The following is an 18,151-nucleotide window of genomic DNA, read 5'->3' on the forward strand; positions in this document are numbered from 1 at the left end:
AAATATTTCATACATTTCTTCCACACACTTCTGAGCTCCACTTTATGCCACCCTCCCTTCTGGCAAAAATGTCTTTGAACACTTGTCCCATCTGTGTTTCTTGGTTTGTTCTTCTGGAGTCCTGCCTGGGTATACTCTGTATATTACATGTACGTAAGTGTGGTATTCATGTGTCCAATGCAATATGTATATCTGTGTGGAGTTATGTTTTGACGCTTGCTACCTCCCTGTGTCTTGAAGCACTAACGAACCTATTCAAGCAGGAAGAAAGCCCTGTTGCCCTTTTTAGTATTTGGGCTAAAGGTTGTATGGGATGGCAGCATTTCAGTAAATATAACCACTTCTGTCACTGAAGCATTAAAATGTTGTTTTAGATATATGTCAGTTGCCCCCTGATCTGAAGACCACCATATCATCTGCCTTCCTGCAGCACCAGCTGTACAGGGGTAGGAGGTTCCATGGAAAAGGCCATACCGATCTGTTCACGTTGTTCCCTCTTGTAACTCACTGGGAGCCAGCACACTTTGATTCTGGCTGCCCACTGCAGGAGACCCATGTGAACTAGCAGGGGTCTAAAGAAGAAAGGCCAGAGTGGAGCAGAGTGACCAGAGAGGGATGGATTTTTCCCAAGGAAGCTGTAGACCTGCTGTCACCAATGTGGCTCCCTCCAGATGCTTTGGACTGGAACTTTCGTCAGCCCCAGTCCTGTGTGATTGTGTTGACTGGGGTGAATGGGGCTGAGGCCCAAAACATCTGGAGGGTACCAGGAGGGTGAAAGCTGCTTTTAGACATCTCCACTTATGTGTGGATTTACCTTTTACTTTGGTTTGAGTGCATCACAATTGTAGAAATCCTTTGGGGAGCCATTTGAAAACCTTTTTTGCTCATGGAAGAATCTCTAGATCTTGGTTGAAAATGTCTGGTTCAAAGCAATGGGAAACTGCACGCCAAAACCAAAATGACAGAACTCTCTGCATTGAGCATGATGTGTCCCTGTTTGGTTTGTGTTCATGTGGAATTACTGTTCAGATTAACTGCCATCCTTGCTTCCAATTTTGTGTTGTCGTTTTTTAAAACTAACAATCTGGAGGTCACACCAAAAGCCTCACTCAGGAAATGAGAAAAAGTGGTGTGTGTGTTTTGGGGGGGATATTGTTCTTTCTACTTTTTTGTGCAAAACAAACAGTCGCATGCCGGATGCTAACACCCCCCAGCTTTTACACTGTGTGTGCCATACGGCTGAGCTGCTCCATAAAGGCTCTGTCTTCTTTCACTGCTCACGGCAAACCCCACAACTCTGGTAAGTAAAAAGCCTTTTATGACTCCTGTCCTTCCCTTCTTTTCTCTCTCTTTTCTTCTCTTGCTGATTTTAATATCTGGATGTGCATGTTTGGAGTCTTGATTATGGTGCAAGAAGGCTTTGTAGGCCTTTCCAGTGGGTCCCTGGAATGGAGCTTTGTCAGGGCCACCTCTTAGCTCTGCCAGAAAGAGCACAGCCTCTTCTTAGGAAGTCTGAATGCCTTATCAGGCTTGTTTGCCTGCAAACTGCACCCATGGTCTGGATGGCAAGCAGGCCTCCATGGACATAGTGAAGTCCAGTCCCCAGCCAATATGGCATCTGTACCACTCCCCCAAATATGAGTTTATGTGCAGTTCAGGCTGGAGATGGCCAAGGTGTGGTGATTCCACAAGTCTACGTAGTGCTACACCCCCTCCCTTTTCCCAGCTAAACTACCTTCACCAGATTTTCGATTTAGTGCAAAAGTGCAGGTTAAGAGTCCATGAAATTCCCATTGTGTGCTCTAGGGGATAGAGTTCTGGGCATATTGGGAGGCTCTTAGTTCAAACTGCAGCATAGCCATAAGCTCAACTGCAGTGTCCTTGGGTAAGTCACTTCAAGTCATTTCTATAAATATCTGTGGTCTCCACTACATATATTCTGTCATCCTTAGAACTGACACCCCCCCTTTTGTATCTCCTCAAAGGAGTATCGTTATGCTCCTTCCCTCCATCACCTGTGGGGGTGGGGGTGGGGTTAGGCTCAGCTTTTGAAAACTTACCGTGATGAGCCTGTGACCTAGTTTGCACACAGTGCTAAACTTGGCATTTTGTGCCAACTCTGCCAAGTAGCTTAATTTGTTTTCTTCTAACAATCCATGATTTCAATCCATGGTTTATTGTTCACTTACAAACCTTGGTTTGTTATAACTATGGCCTGGTGTTACAGGCAAACTCAGCATCCTTCCTTTGCCGTGGTTTGTTTCAGTCAGATGTTCAACAAGGCAAGAGGAGTTGGAAAGCAAACCAAACTTTTGAGGAATAAATTGTGCCTTGTTTGACCATCTGTTAACTTGTAGTTGACTGGTGGGTTGTTAAGTAAACTGTAGCTTAATCAAATCATGGCTTAGAATCGTATGCAAACCAGCTTATGTTTGGAAGAAACACATTGAGATGTGTTGGCCTCCTTTCACCATTAGTTTACCAGCTAAAGCATCTCATCTGCAGAATACAGTAGTTGCCCTGAATGAGCCGAAAGCGCCTCCTGGCTTGCCCTTCCTGTAACTGCAATTGTGATGGAGAGATGACTAATGGCAGACAAGCTGGGTCCTTCAGGCAGTTTGTCTTCCATGATCTGCCTCCGCACAGAAGACTAAGGAATCTCAGGGATGTTGTTGGGAAATCACTGCTAGATGTAGGTGTGAGCAGTGTCTGAGGTCCTTGTTGCACCTTGATACCTGTTCAAGTTGGTTCCAGTGTTTTCACACACACACACCCCTTGTCCATAGTAATTGCTTATTCAAGGCTGGATTTTGACATGTCATGAGACAGGGCTCTGAAGCCTTCTGAAACACCATGGTGAGGGTGAACGTTGTGCTGAAATGTGAGAGGCTGCCATTTAAGTGGTCAGGGGAAAGAGCTCAATGGCATGGCTGCCTCTTCTTCCATGGTCTGCCACTTTTCATGCCCGTGTGTGGGTACTAAGCTTATGGGAAGCTTGAGGAGGGGGCTAAGCTTGTGCCACTTCCCCTCCTCCCTTTCGCTTTGCTTCCTGTTGGTGACCCTGTCTTGTGGCTCTTCTGTGCAACCTGTCTCTCTTTCTGCATATATAAATGCCCAGAGGGTGGCGAGTGCATGGCACTCTCTCTCTTTCCCCATCTGTCTTTGTATCTTTATGTGGAACATCCTGGCCACTCGGTCCATCTCGCTGCTTTGGCTGCTTTGCTCCTCTTGATGGGTGTCCGAAATGTCTCAGAGTAGCCACTTATGGCTGGCTAGATTGAGCTCCAAACAACTTCCGAAACCAAAATCTTACAAGAAAAATCCTTATCCATTGGGGAATCTGCTCTCTAGTACCTTAAAAGACTGAGACATCATTGGACTTGGGGGTGCTTTATAGTTAACAAACACCTTCATAGTGGCTTCTCTGTTCTTGAACTTTCCCCCCTCTTTCTCCCCTCTCCCCTCCCTCTCTTTAGGGAATTGAGACTGTGGCAGGAGTGCTGGACCTTGGCACGATGGAAGTCTTTTCTGTTTGGGGGGCCATGCAAAAAGGTCTCCTAGACCAAGAAACAGGCCTTATACTGCTGGAAGCCCAGGTGATCACAGCTGGCCTTGTGGTTCCCAATACCAGTGAAAAGCTCCCTTTGGCAGAAGGCCTGGCACGAGGTATCATAAACGACAGGATCTACAAGCTACTGGAGGAACTGCAGAGTGCCGTCCAGCTGGTAGACAACACAGATGCCAAAGGGAAGCAGCTTCTTCCACTTGTGGCTGCAATGGAAGATGGAACCATCAGTGAAAGCGTTGGGCTGAAAATCGCAGAAGTGCAGATTCTCACTGGCGGATTTATAGACTCTTCCAGCCAAAGCAGGATCAGTTTACAAGAGGCTCTTCAAAGAGGAAGCATTACCACCCGCCTTCATGGGAAGTTGGTTTCCCGTCTGAGGTCTTGCAAGGACTTGATTGACCCCAACTCAGCCAAGAAAATTAGCTTGAGCAACCTGATGCAGCAGTGCATCCTTCACCAGGAGACAGGACTGAGGCTGCTCCCAGTGAAACAGCTGGCAGGCGGGATGGTGAGCTTAACTTCAGGCCGAAAAGTGAGCATCTTCCGTGCAGTTCAGGAAGGGCTAATAGAGAAGCAGGTGACTGTGAGGTTGCTGGAAGCACAGCTCTTTGCTGGTGGCATTGTAGACCCCAAAAGCGGCCACCGGCTGACTGTGGATGAAGCCATAAGACATAATCTGATTGACCAAGATCTGGCTTGTGCCCTTCTGGTCCGACAGCTGCAGACAGGTGGCATTATAGATACGGTTACAGGAGACAGGCTTTCGCTGGATGAAGCAGTGAGGAAAGACTTAGTAGCATCAAGAATTGCTGTAGTGATTCTAGAATCCCTTTGGTCATTTATGGGTCTTCTGCAGCCCAAGTCAGGTGAGATTCTCCCTGTTACAGATGCCCTGGAGCAGGGCATTTTGTCTTCTGAGCTAGCCCATAAGATTCTAAGCAAACGGCAACACATTGAGGCACTTTTCATACCCCAAACCAGAGAGATCCTGACCTGGGAGAAAGCTGCTGATTCTGGGATTCTGGACAGAGATGCCATCGAGAAACTGAAATCAATCCACCTTCCTGATGTCATGCCAAACATGCCCCTTGCAGATTCTCCAAGCAGGCAGGAAAGGAGTATCCCCCCCTCAGATAGCCCAGGGGACGTTAAGAACCAAAGCAAATGTCCACTAAGAAGCTGCGAAGAACGGACATTGTTTCATTTGATGACTCACAGCTATGTCAACATCAGCAATGGCCAAAAATTGCTGCTTGTAGATGGGGAGTTAAGTAACCTTGCTGAAATGCTTGTTGCAGCTCAAGATAATGGATCTAATGCCCATCCCTTAAAAACTAGTGAAAGCCAACCCCAACAATGGGATGATTTTGAGGACGGGAAGACAATAACTGTGGTTGCTAAACCCCATAATGAATTCGCTTTGAAGGAATTTGAATTTAATTTATCTGTGTCCAAAGAAGAGTTTGAAGGATATATGCCCTCAGAAATTTGTCCGTCTAACAAAACACTTGAAATAGAAATTGGAAAACTTCCAGTGAAAGAAATAGAATGTGTGAATGTAAAGATGCCAGAGATGGAAGTGGATCCTGTGGGAGACCTTAAAAGTGAAATGGATGACTCCAGAAGAGAGCAAAACCTGACGACAAACCAGAGCAGGGATGAAATTGAACTGCCAGAGTCCAAATCCATCAAGGACTCCAGCTTTGAAATGGAATCCACAGATGTGGAGATCTCGTGGGAAAATGTTACGTTTGCAAAAATGCAGGCAGAAGAGATGGCTTTCAAAGAGTGGGAGACTGGTATTGAAATATATCCTGTTGAAAAAGAAACCGTTATATCCACTGTTGATTTGGAGAAACTAGAGGAATCTCAAAATTTGAAGGATAATGCTATTGAAAATGTCACTCTTGCAGCAGAAGATGCAGCAGGTGCTGACCCTGTGAACTGGCTAAGTATTAGAAAAGTGAGAAATGAATCAGTTGAAAGTCTTTATCAAGCTGAAGGGAAATCTACAGATGACCATATTATTGAAGAACTGTTGAGTACGGAAGGAAAAATGGATCATTTCCATCAAACTGATAGTTCTGCATCCCCAAAACTGTCCACAGACTTGGGAGAAGACAACACCCTTAAAATATTGCTGATGCAGCTTCAGGATGGTGGCATAATTCATGAACAGACAGGGAAGAAGATGCTCCTAGATGAGTCCATTGCCTGTGGAGTTGTACCCAGCCATACAGCCATTAAACTGATGGACAAGTTGAAAATATTCAGTGGCTTCTTTGATGCTGAGACCTGTGAATCATTAACCACTGAAGAAGTCATTGGTGAAGGACTGATGGATGAGAAACTTATGCAGAAGGTGCTAGCATCTGATCAAGCCATAAGTGGTGTTATAGATCCACTTCGAAAAACCATTCTCTCTATCAAGGATGCATCTGAGGTTGGTCTGTTGGACAAAGAAACCGCTGCACGAATCCTGGAAGGGCAAGTTGTTACCGGTGGGATTGTTGACTTCAAGCGTGGCAAGAAAATGTCAGTCACATTGGCTTCTAACCATGGCCTCATACAGCAATCTACCCAAGAAGATCTTAAGAAACTAGAGAAAGCATCTAAGGGGAAAGGTACTGACGATGCAACCAAAGAGAAGCTAATCACTTTGCAGGCTGAAATAGGAGGCATCTTAGATCCTAAAACTAAAGAACCTTTGACAATCACCCAGGTTGTGGAAAAGGGATTTCTCGCCAAGGAGAAAGCCTTCCAACTCCTGACCAAGCAGATAGCTGATGGAGGGATTATTCACCACAAGACAGGCTTGAGACTTTCTGTGGAGGATGCTGTGGAACATGGATTGATTGACCAAGGCTTCTATGAAGATCTCACAAAGGCAGAAAGTATATGCTTGCATCAGTACATTCATCCAGAAACAAAGGAACCTATGCCCTTGCCTCAAGCCGTATCCCTGGGATTAGTCAGCTCAGATTTTCAAAACAATGTTCAAGAAATACAAGCCTCAACTGGAAGCATATTCGACCCTGTTTCTGGGCAGAAGATTATATTGGCTAAAGCTGTGAAGGAAGGACTCTTGCCCAAAGCAGTTATGGAGAAAGCCATTGCATCCTCTGAAATGAAGCATGCAATAATTGATCCAGAGAGCTGTAGCTTGGTCTCCTATCCAGAACTGGTCAGGAAAAGCAAAATTGACATTGAGTCAGGGCAGAGATACTTGGAAGTTGTTCCATTTCGAGACCTCAAAGATGAAGTGACTGGGAATGTACTCTCATATCCACAAGCAGTTAAGCTTGGCAAGGTAGACCCCATGCTTGCATTGAGGTTGTTGCAGGCTCAAGCAGACACAGGTGGCATCATGGAGACTTCGACTTGCCAAAGGTTGACACTGGCATCTGCTTTGGAGCGAGAAGTGCTAGATAAAGATACAGCTAAAGCCATTGCTCTTAATCAGCTCTTGGCTGGAGGAATTATTGGTACTAAGAGTGGAGAACGAGTGACGTTAAAAGAGGCCGTTGAGAGGGGCTTAGTCAGTGAGGAGTTAGCCAGCACAGTTAAAGAAAGTGTTTCAATAAGCAACAATAGATCTGAATGTGAGAACCTGGAAGAACGTGAAAAGCAGCAGCCTCAGCTGTTGCTGCAAAATGGGACCTCCATGTCTGAAGTGTTAGGCGTTTGTGAATATGCTGCTGAGAATCATGACGAGAAAGAGACTCCAGTGCCTTCAGCTATGGAGAGCAGCCTAACTGGTGATGCCACTAACAACTCTTCAAAAGGGATTCAAGAGATGGCAAAAGAAGTGGTTGAATCAGTGCCAGCCTCCTTTCCTTTTCCTACTGCACTGGATAGTTTGGCTAGTCAGCTTTTAGCAGAAGGCAGGCTGGCTCCTGAGCTTGCCTATATGTTAGACCCAGCTGATGCCCTGAAAGTTAAAGCCCAGAAAAAAAATATTAGGAGGAAAAGCAAGTTGAGAGGGAAAGAACTCCTGAAAGGCGAATGGGAAAAGCAAGGAGGAAACGATCAGGTGATTGAAAAGAAATTGGAAGGAATTGTGTCTCAGGAGGAGAAGTTTGGGGTGAATGTGATGATGCACCAGACAATTAATGGGGACCAGGAACAAGACAAGAGATTTACTCAGGAAGAGAGTGATACTGCAGCCATTGTCCTCCAGAAGAAAGCTCAGGGTATCGTACACTTGGAACCTCTGGAGGTGTCAGCACCCAAGAAACTCAGTTCTGTAGGTCAGACGGAGGAAGAAAATGATTTCATAAATTCTGAAGGACTTCCTGCAGTTGTAGAGCCCAAGAAACAGGCCTCTGATGAGCTGCAGTGTGCGGACATCAAGACTGAACTACCAAGCCCTGGATCTCAATTAAGACCCTCGGATCTTCTCACTTCAGAAAGTATTGACTTAAAAAGCACCAAGAAGAAGAAAACAAAAAAGAATAAAAAGCAGTCTGCTGCCCCAGCAGAACCACTTAGGGCGTGTGGCTCTTCCCAAGAAAGGCCATCCCCTCTTACCCCAGATTCCAAGGAAACTTTTATGAGAAGGATCAAGGAGGAGTTGGCCTCTGGGGTTCTAGAATCATTCCAGGAGAATATATCTGACAGGGTGACCAGCAGCCAGACCACAATAGAACAAGTGGAGGTTGAGAGACTAGATCCACAGACATTTGGAAAAGAGAACAAGCAGGACAGAATTAAAGCAAACATCACAGATGATCAGAAAGTGAATGTTACCCCAAAGACAGATTCACCCAGACAGTTAACAGAGCAAGAGACTAGAACTTACCAAGATTCCTTGGTAGAGGTAGATAATCTGGAAGAAAGTGTATCTCAAGAAAAGGCCAAAGAACCAATTATCTCAAAGGTCCCAAAAGCTAATGTGCCTACTAAGGCAGATGGCACAGAATCCTCAGGGCCTTCTGCACTCAAGACAGAACCTGTGCAAAACAGAGAGACCCTAGAGGACAAAATAAGTCATTATCATTCTGTGCCTTTGCTCAGACAAGAGGATGCTGTCCAGGAGCTAACTAGAAACTATGGAAGTGCTGTTGCCAAAGGAGTGCCTGTGGATGCAGAAGCAGAAGAGATGAGGCACATTGGTTCTATGGGAGACAAGAAAATGGAGCCAGAGGCACAGATGCTGCAAGCCCAAGAGCTTCCAGAAAGCAAGAGGGGTATTTCTAGGCAAAAAGCACCTGTGCAAGACACTGAAACCTCAAAAATGACCAGAGAAAGCAAGGATGCTGATGAACCCACCTGTGTGGTTGAAGGCAGTGGGGAAGAGAGATGCCAAGATGCCCCCAAACCTGCCAAGGTAGGTGGACTTATTAATCTCATTTATTCATATTGTAAAGCTAGCTGGACAGCTGAAATGAAAGTATATCTCTTGAGCAGTGGTGTAGGGTGGGTTGGGGGACACAGGGGAGTGCATCTCTGGGACTCTCTCAGAGCAGCAACAGCATCTACCAGAACACCAGGATAATTTATGGAGCCTCCTCACTCTGGTGAGTAAATGAGGCACTAATGAGGCTTTCAGGTTTGTGACAGATAAACATAGAGGAAGTCAAGAACACGAGAAAAAATAAGCAAGAGGCTAAATGCTTCTCTCTTTTAACTTCATGCAAGCAGTTGAAATTGTGGCATTTTCACTTTTGCCAAGGTGATTTGCATTCCTGGTGAAATGCTAACAGCTGCATTTCAGCTCCTGGAAGATTATTATTAGTATTATTATTAGTATTATTTTGCTGAAGCTTAGTATATTTTACCCGTTGAATCTATGCAGTCAGGAGGGAGCACCTCTACATTTAAGGAGAGCTGACTCCCCAGCAAACTGTGGACATGATTGCAGTCACACTTATCTTGATGACTTGGGCATGGATGGCTCTGGGGGCTGCCATGGTACACTTCAAATTCTACCACTACACCACTGCTCTGGAGGCCAGGTAGTCAGCAGTGAAGGAGCAAGCTAAACCAGGCCCCCTTCCCTTCGGTGCAGCCCTGCCTATGTCTTCCTTTACAGTTGGCCAGCTTCAGGGAAGAGGGGCAGGTGGAGAGGTGGCTCTTTCCTCATCATAGTTTGGAGCCTGACTTGCCCCCTAGAAGTGCAAGGAAGAGGACGTTACATGCCCAATAAATGTGATATAGCGGGTGGGGGAATAGGGTACCCTCCAGATGTTTTAGACTCCAACTTCCATCAACCCAAACAAGTATGGCCAATGCTCAGAAATTAGGGCAGTTGGCTGCCCCTGAAATACAGCCTGAAAGTCAGAGGTGGGGAACCTCAGGTCTGCAGGCCAAGTTAGGCCCACCAGGCAGCCCAGGCAGGCCTCAGCAGCTGTTTCTGGCCACACTACAACCTCTAGGCATTCAGCTGACACCACATGGTGTCAGGTGTCCTGTTGGTGTCATGAGGCACTTGCTTGTATCAGGGGGTCTTGAGTGGAAATGGTCCTGCCAGAAAGCATTTGGTGCCAAATGTAAGGATTTCTTAACCAGATGTTGGAAGGTTGATAGCCAGGTAGACTGGTGAGTCCCTCCTGGGAGAGAGTCTCAAGAAGACGGGCCACTATCAGGGAAACCTTACAATCTTTTTAGAAATTAATATTTTATTAAAAAAATGAAATCTGGCCCTACAAGAAACAGAGTTTTTAGATGAAATAAGCTAGAACCATGCAAATAGATTGTTGTGCTTTGTCTGTATCTCTCCTATTCTGTCTAAAACCTGTGTTTTAATGCCTCTGACTCCATAGGCTCCACACAGCAAACAGCTTTGCCTCAGCTATGATGAGAAATTGGTTGTGCTCCTGTCCAGAGTGCGTGACATTGAGATGCGCATCCAGCGGGTTCAAGTTGCAGATCTGAGTTCAGCAGCACTGCGGGAACTGCTTCGCCAGGCTGAGGTGAGAGGAGTGGCTTTGGTTTTCACACCTAAAGGTCACTTTCCCCAGTGGGCTGGCCACTATGGCAATTCACAGGAGAGCACCTCTGTTCCCTGTCAACTTGCTGTGCCTGTAAGCTTCTCCGGGACTTCTGAAGAGTCTTGTGGCACCTCAAAAGGCTAACACTCAATCAGATGAGTTACTGTTGCTGTTCATTCTTTTCACATCCTCTGTAGTTTTTGCAAACTACTTTTTAGCCTTTGGTCTGATCTACCCCTGTGATGTAGATCACACTAGGCGAATGAGGCTGCGAGAGTATTGTGTGTGTGCACGCATGCCGAAAGCTGTAGAAGGGAGTTCAGGGCCATTGTGAGAATTGAACCCTCGTCTACACCCTTAAACCAGATTACAATTGTTGGTTTTGTTTTTTACTCGTACTGGATTGAACTATTTGGACCAAATCTTGCTTCATGCTTGGACGATGACACATGTACAAGAGCTTCTTGGGCTCTGCTGCTTGGACAGGATTACCATGACCTGAAAAGAGTTGAGAAGCCTTAACAGCAGACAGGGGGAGTGTGAGGCTCAAGTTCGTTCCAGCCTTGGCAGGACCATTTGTCTTGCTTAGATGTCTGCTTATAGGTACCCTTTTGCCCCTTAGGCCTTGGACGCAGAGCTGAGGAACTTGTCGACTCCAATGAATCAGGAGCTGGAGGCAGTGAAAGGGATTGTATCCGACCCTCCCTGGGAAGTCCCTGAGCAATTACTGAAGGCTTTGGAGAAAGATGCCAAGAACCTTCAGAAGTCTTTTGGCTCCGTCAGCGAGGCCCTGGACTCTTGGCTACTGAACCTTCGTGCTGCGACAGAAGCAGAAAAGGTACTGCACTCCTTACAGCCTTCCTTTGGCAAGGAGGCTCCATGTTTGTTCAAAGAAGGTGCTTGCCGATTCTATGGAAAAGGAATGTTCTGGGAAGCACAGGACCCACCCTTCCAGGGTCCTTCCAGGCAGGTGTTTATTGTGGGGTGACTGCTCCTCGCGCATGCAGGAGTTGTTGTTTTTGCAGCATCCACACATCATTGGCATCAAAATGCCAGCCTGTATTTCCCCCCGTTTAATCTGTATCTACACAATCTGGGAAAAATACAGTGTTAAAAAGGAATCCTGTTGCAATATCCGAAAAACCTTTTTTACAATATTAAATTCCTCTCTGGAAGCAACCCATATTTTTCCTAGAAGGGGTAGAAAATGGGCCATTGTATGCAAGCAAAATGGAGCTGCAAAGGTCTCATGTCTGAATGTCCCCCCCCCCACACACACACATTGTATAAGTGGAAGTTTGTTTTATTCATTCGTTTCACAAAATTTATATACTACTTCATAGTAAAAATAGACCTCAAAGTGGTCTACAAAAATGATAAACTATAAAATTATCAATAAAAAAAATCAACCATTATACACAGTAGACTGAAAGCAGATTAATACTCATATCAACTTTCTAACTCTGTTTGTCCTTAACGTGCCATTAAGAGCATAAGAATATAAGAACAGGCCTGCTAGATCACGCCTACACCATCTATTCCAGCATCCTGTTCTTGCTCTCTTTGTGGCCATCAGATGATTTGGGGGAAATGCCAAATAATTAAGTGGTGTCCTGGGCCTCAACCGTACATTGTCCCACCTCTGAACACTGCCTGTTTGGAGTGTGTGCATCTGAGTTTCAGGGGCCACTTCATGCGACAGTTTTTGTGGGGGAAGATTCACCCATGCATAATTTTCCCCCCTTAGTTTTTCTTTTCTCTGTTCTCTTGCACAATGACTCCTCATGCAGCAATAGGAATTTCTTGCATACTGAAAAAGACTTCCTTTATTGCACGCCCCCCCCCCCGGTGGCAAGCATTGTTTAAAAAGCAGCTATTGCTACTGCTGCTATATGTGAGCCCATTCACAAGAGCTCTCCTACCACATGGATCTTGAGGGGAGAGTCACCTTGTGGAGACACTTTTGCTTCAAGAATAGGCCAGAGTTTTGCGCCTGTCAGCTAAAATGCCAATATTTGTTAAGGTTCTGCATCTTTGGCTGACATTGGTTTGCCCTTTTGTTCCTATTCTGGTTTTAATTATTATTTCTCTGTTGTTTCATTTTGAGGCTGAAATCCTAGCGCAGCATGGGAAGCTGCAGGGCAGGCTCCAGGAGCTGCTGAGCTGGGCGTCTGACACCACAGAGTTACTCAACCATCTAGAGTCCCACACTAAAACTGATGCCAGCAGCTTGAATTCCTGCCTCCAGAGCTACAAGGTAGTTGCCATAGCAACGTCACAGGCTAAGCCTGACTGGGAGGGTGGTAACTTCCCACGGAGGGGGCGGGGAGTTCCTGGTTGTCCGCATGCTAACAAGGGGACCTATACTCTCTGCTGAGAGCACCCTTGGGACCAGTCACTTTGGGCCTTCTCCCTTGGCTCACTTCATTTCAACCATGAATGCAATTATCCTATCAGCTACTCAATATTTGTAAAAAGGCATATGTTTAGGAAGTTGTCCTCAGTATTTACAAACTCATTCTGGGACCTTTCCAGTTCTGCAAATAACAGCCACATGAGAATGGCCCTGCTGTATTGGATCATTGGTCTGTCTGGTTGAGAGTGTTGCTCCCTTATGGAGCCAGATGCTTCAGGGTATTTCACAAACAGGGCTGTTATGGTGGTAGCCATTTCCTGCTAGTTGCTAGCCAGCATCCTGACCACCAAAGGCTGCCTTTATGGAAATTCTGGTGGATGAATTCGGAGGGCCAGAGAGAGGCTGGTAGGCCTCTTTTTTCTTCCCTCATTCATCCCCACCCCCACACCCTCCACTTTTCTTTCATTGCCCTGAGTTGTCCTCCTTTTACTCTTGTTTTTCCCCCCACCCCACCACCCCACACCTTTTGGCAAGATTCAAGAACTCTGCTTAGTGGAGACTCCTTGCTTGTCTAGACAAAGCTCCACACACACACCATGCAGGGGGGTCTGCATTATTATCTAAAAATGGATCTGTGATGGCAATTAGCATCACCCATGCATTTTGCGCCAGTAGACATCACAACCGTTTGTGCAAGACTGTGAGTGTTGTAAGTTATAACCATTTATGGTTATGAATTGTGTAGCTTTATGATCTGGCATTTGAAAAAAACACAAATATTTCCTCTTCTCTGCCTGGAGCTCTTGAGAGCTTTTTGTGGGTGTGTGGCATGCCTGAGTTTGCAACTGGCTCCTCCCAAGATAATATGGCTGGGAAGCCAGACCTTAAGCTGTATGACCTGCTATTTGGAGAAAGTGGTAGGGCTGCCAGCCAATTCCTTTATACTTAGAAAAGCCTTTGCCAATCTGATGCCCTCCAAATGTTTCCGACTACAACTCCCATCATCCCCAGCCTACGTTGGTTTGACTTCGAATGTAACATTGCCAGGCATTTCTTGTTTTTCCGGGTGATGAGAAGCTCCCCAGGGAAGGGTGGGTTTAGTTTCTTTGGGATGGGAAGGGAAACCAGACTACACCCTGAAGTCTTAAGGTGTAGTTGTAATGTATATTTTAAGATATAACAAATGTAAAGAGAGCATTTGGGAAGCAAACCCAGACTTCTGCATCAAGCTGCAATTCCACATCAGGTTCCCAGGGAGAAAGAGCTTGCACCCTGGGGTGCCTCTAAAGTTGTGTGGGAATAATTTATTTCACTTCTCATTTAAAGGCAAACCTACCAGCTATGCACATCCTGAAACAATATGTGAACTGAAACACAGCCATCCTTTGAAATTCACATTCCTCCGAATTTTGTGTTCCTTTCCAAGCAAATAATTAGTACAGAAATGCATATACTAGGGGAATGCATACATAAATGCATATATTAATGAAAATAGCACATTAAAATGCTTTATATAAGAGGGAAATGGCCTGCAAAAATATGTTTATTGGGCAAAATTACATAACAAAAATGTGTGTAATTGAAGTGTATACTAAAATGCTGTTTAATTTTCATTAGGACTTAAAAACCACACACAATCCGGTGCAAAAATGTGATTGGGAAAAATAAGAAACTGAGAGAAACTTAAATTGACAGACTGACCCATCCTTAGGTGCTTCACCTTCGCCCACTCACAAATTCATGGTGTGTGGGAGACAGAGGGGCAGAGAACGAATTCAGACTGGCTCTGAGCTATTTCTCTGCCCTTCTCCCTAGTAAGTGTGTCAATTTCAGACTATCGGGGAAAGCTTCCTGCCTTGATGAAGGACCATTAAGCCTCTTTTGTTTTAAAGTCTCCGGTCACTTGGTCATTCAAGCAGGTGAAACTTGCAAAGGTATCCTGTGGGTGACTGAAGTCTCAGAGTGGCTACATTTTCTCCCTCTCTTCCCCTCTCTTGACATGGCCAGGAGCTGAAAAGGCCCCTTGCAGATACCAAAGCTCAGCTTGATGCAACAGCCCTTGACATTCAGTTCTTCATTTCTGAGCACGCTCAAGACTTGTCCCCGGAACAAAGCAGGCAGCTGTTGAGGCTGCTGAATGAGCTGCAGACATCCTTCCGGGAACTTTCTGAGAGGCTGGCCACCCGGGCAGAGGTCCTTCAGGTCTGTCTCCAGCAAGCGGAGCAGACAGATCAGGTGACAGTGATGGAGTGGCAACCTCTTTGCTGTTTCGTATTTAACAGGGAGCAGAATGTGTGTCTTTTCCTTTTTAACCAAGCTGCCCTTCCTACAGTTTCTGTACGCATCCTTTTGCAATTAAGTTGTGGCATCATAGAGTGCATCAGCTGCTGCTTCAAAGCAGAGAGATGCCTCATTTCTGTGTCTCTCTCCTTCCATCCTCCCTTTCACAGAGTGAGTCAGGACTCCAAATAGGTGGCTGTTCTAGGGACAATGGGGGACACCAGTTAAGCTGGTTTCTGTCATGGCGGTGGGGCTGAATCTTGCCTCTCAATAAGGAAGGCTAAAGTAATGACCTGGATGGAGCAAGAGGGGAGAAAGCGGAGCATTCAAAGCAACACATTTGTGACTCAAGTGTTAGCCCAGGGTCTGGGGGACTTGTTGCTAACTGTGGTTTTTAGCTGTAATAGATGTGCAGATGCACAGTATGAATGCAACAGTCACAGTGGTCCAATTTTGCGCATGAACAAGCAGCCTGCTAGTTTATGCTGCAGAGTCTACTGCGCTCCTCACTTTGTTGAGTTAGGAGCAACAAACCATGAGCCCTTCTTTAATATGTTGTGCAAAATGCTGCTCGTGGCTTGTTTATCTCCAAACAAGTCACGCTTAGTAAGCCAAGAGACTGAGCACCAAGCTTTGTTTGTAGAGGAACAAACCAGGAGTGCTGGTTTGTATGTTATGGTTTGTGGCAGGTAGGTGGAACCTTTGGCCTGCAAGTCTGTTTTCCTCCAGCCATGCCCACTTTTCTCTCACCTCCATCATCTGATTTCAGGTGTGTCAAGAAAATCTGTGGGTACAAAGGAAGAACCTTTGCAAGCAGTGCTTGCTTTTGGTAACTGTTTAAATTTGGGGTGGTTCCAACCTGCTGGTCAAAAGGGATCACCATTACCTATGCCTGGTTTAGGACTTGACACAACGTATGAACATGGTGGAAATAGTGCAGAATACACAATTGCACGCAAGGCCCACTCAGGGCTGCAGTTTAATCAAAACCACCACCCCACCACCCGTTGTTCCTCTGGCTTTTCTCAGACTGGAGAAAGTCTCTTGTGAAAAATCAGTATAGTCTCTGCAAACATAGTTACCCTTAGGAAGCATAAATATAAATGTGGAAGGATTGTGAGCTCAGCTCAGTTCTGGTGTTTAGAACCCACATCAGAGACACTCGCAGGCTCCAGTTGGTGGGTCTTTGGGTTCTAGCGAAGCACAAAATAGATTCAGCAAGCTTGAATTCTGCCCTCCACTGATCTAGAGAATGTAGAGTGAATATTCTAAGAACAGGAAGAATATCTGCTACTAAGAGCCTTCTGTGCTTCTGAGTTCAGCAATGCATCCACTTTGGCCCTTAAGAAGTGCACACAAGGATGCTCAATAAAGGCGTGCTTTTGCAGCCCCCATAACTGCATGCCCCTGCCTCTCTTTTTCCTTCAGACACTGCTAATACAAGTAAGGTTTTGTTTAACAATTGTCCCCTTGTAATGTGTGCCTATTCTGCCTCTCTTCTTTTTGTGTATGTGTGTTTGTGTGTATTAACCGTTTTGCTTTGCCTTTTCAGATTCAGTGTGCTCCCATCCCTAATGCGAGAAGATCTTGTTATGCTGCTGAAGAGTGCTTTTTTAGCAGTGCTCTTTCCCCCTCTCCTCCTCCTCAAACTGCTTCTGTTATTTGGCTTAAGGAATGTCTGAAAATGAACAAAAAAAGCCCTGTTTTTCATTTGGCAGAAGTTTGTATGTTTTGATCGTAAGGCACCAAGGGAAAGACAAATTGCACACTGGTTGAAAGAAGGATGGCCCAGGGTCACACATCATGCTCAATGACGCCCTATTTGCAGGACTCCCAAGAGGATAATCTGGGACTTGGTTTGGTGCAGTGTCCAAAATTCACTCACATTCACTCTGTCTCTCTTTATCTCTCCCACTGTTCCCAGAAATAACATTTTTTTGGGTTTATAGCAGTTGTGCAAGGTCATTTAGCACAGCTTGTTATTCCCCAGGTATCTTTTGTTCTTGAGACTGGGATGCAAAAACAGGGCTTCAAGCAAAAGTTGGGTTAATTGCTTTCTAGCCCTGACAGCATAAGCCAGAATAACTGCCTCCATGGAAATGATTTATGTTTGGGTTCAGTGAATGTGTTTCCCCCACCCCTCAGTGGGAGAAAGAGGCATGAAAAGTGTTACATTGGAATGGGGGAAAAAAAAAAAGGATTTTGCAGGAAAGGTCTTCAAGGAGAAGACCAGATTCTTCCTTCCTCCGATTTTCCTGCAAGAGCCACGCAGATTTTGCCATCCATTTTCCCTCTGATAGGTCATCTTTCAAGGAAAAAGCCATCAGGTCAACATCAGTCCTTGATAAGTGGGCTGCTATATGGGAATAAAAGAGGGAATTAAAGGCAGAAGAAAGAACCTGGATGGCAAATGACTCCATTTTAACCCATATACGCTTTGATGTGCCAGACAATGGACCTAAATGACCGTCTAGAGCAAAAGTAAAGGGTGAAGCAAGAGAGTGTGTGAGAGAGAGATGATGCCTCTTGCGAGCCATTGACTGCATCTGCTTAAGTGCTTTCTGTTTTGCAACTTGTTTGGCTTGCATTTGTGGTTTCAACAGTTGAATTGACAGGCATTAACAGGTGCTTTGTTTTTGTTAAACAATCCAAAATCTAAACAGACACTTCAAGAACAGCAGGCAATACGCAGCCAGAAACTGGAGGAGTTGTGCACCTGGATGAACCAGGCTGAGCACAGACTGGTGGATCCACAGGGAGCAGCGAGGGAAGGGGACCTCTCTGTACTGCAGCAGAGCCAGAGTGACGTTAAGGTGAGAACACAATTACAGGAGGCTGGATCGCTGCACTGTGTTTCCCTTGATGGAGCTGGTAGGCCAGGTGGCAAAACACACCTTGTGACCAGGCTGGTTTGCTGGGTGTTTCTTCTTTCCACACTCCAGCATCTGCACTCATGTTTTGTTCTGTCTTTGTTACAATGCAAGGTGTGTGGCTTGTTTATTTGCTTTGTTTCGT

General features: G+C 45.6%; 1 protein-coding gene across 29 annotated transcripts in view; it reads left to right on the forward strand.

Moving 5' to 3' along the window:
• The window catches only part of MACF1 (microtubule actin crosslinking factor 1), a 297,050-nt gene that overhangs the window by 171,640 nt on the left and 107,259 nt on the right, over positions 1-18,151 (forward strand). For 23 of the 29 annotated variants that reach the window (XM_077931870.1, XM_077931885.1, XM_077931874.1 and 20 more), the window contains 6 exons: positions 3,477-8,897; positions 10,333-10,482; positions 11,123-11,338; positions 12,608-12,757; positions 14,864-15,091; positions 17,800-17,949. In XM_077931870.1, coding sequence (XP_077787996.1) covers positions 3,477-8,897; positions 10,333-10,482; positions 11,123-11,338; positions 12,608-12,757; positions 14,864-15,091; positions 17,800-17,949 — 6,315 coding nt within the window. The remainder of the gene's footprint in view (positions 1-3,476; positions 8,898-10,332; positions 10,483-11,122; positions 11,339-12,607; positions 12,758-14,863; positions 15,092-17,799; positions 17,950-18,151) is intronic. The other 6 variants (XM_028739102.2, XM_077931880.1, XM_077931883.1 and 3 more) reach the window with 1 other exon arrangement.

The sequence above is a fragment of the Podarcis muralis genome, chromosome 7 (genome assembly GCF_964188315.1).
Source record: "Podarcis muralis chromosome 7, rPodMur119.hap1.1, whole genome shotgun sequence".
Taxonomy (NCBI): Eukaryota; Metazoa; Chordata; class Lepidosauria; order Squamata; family Lacertidae; genus Podarcis; species Podarcis muralis.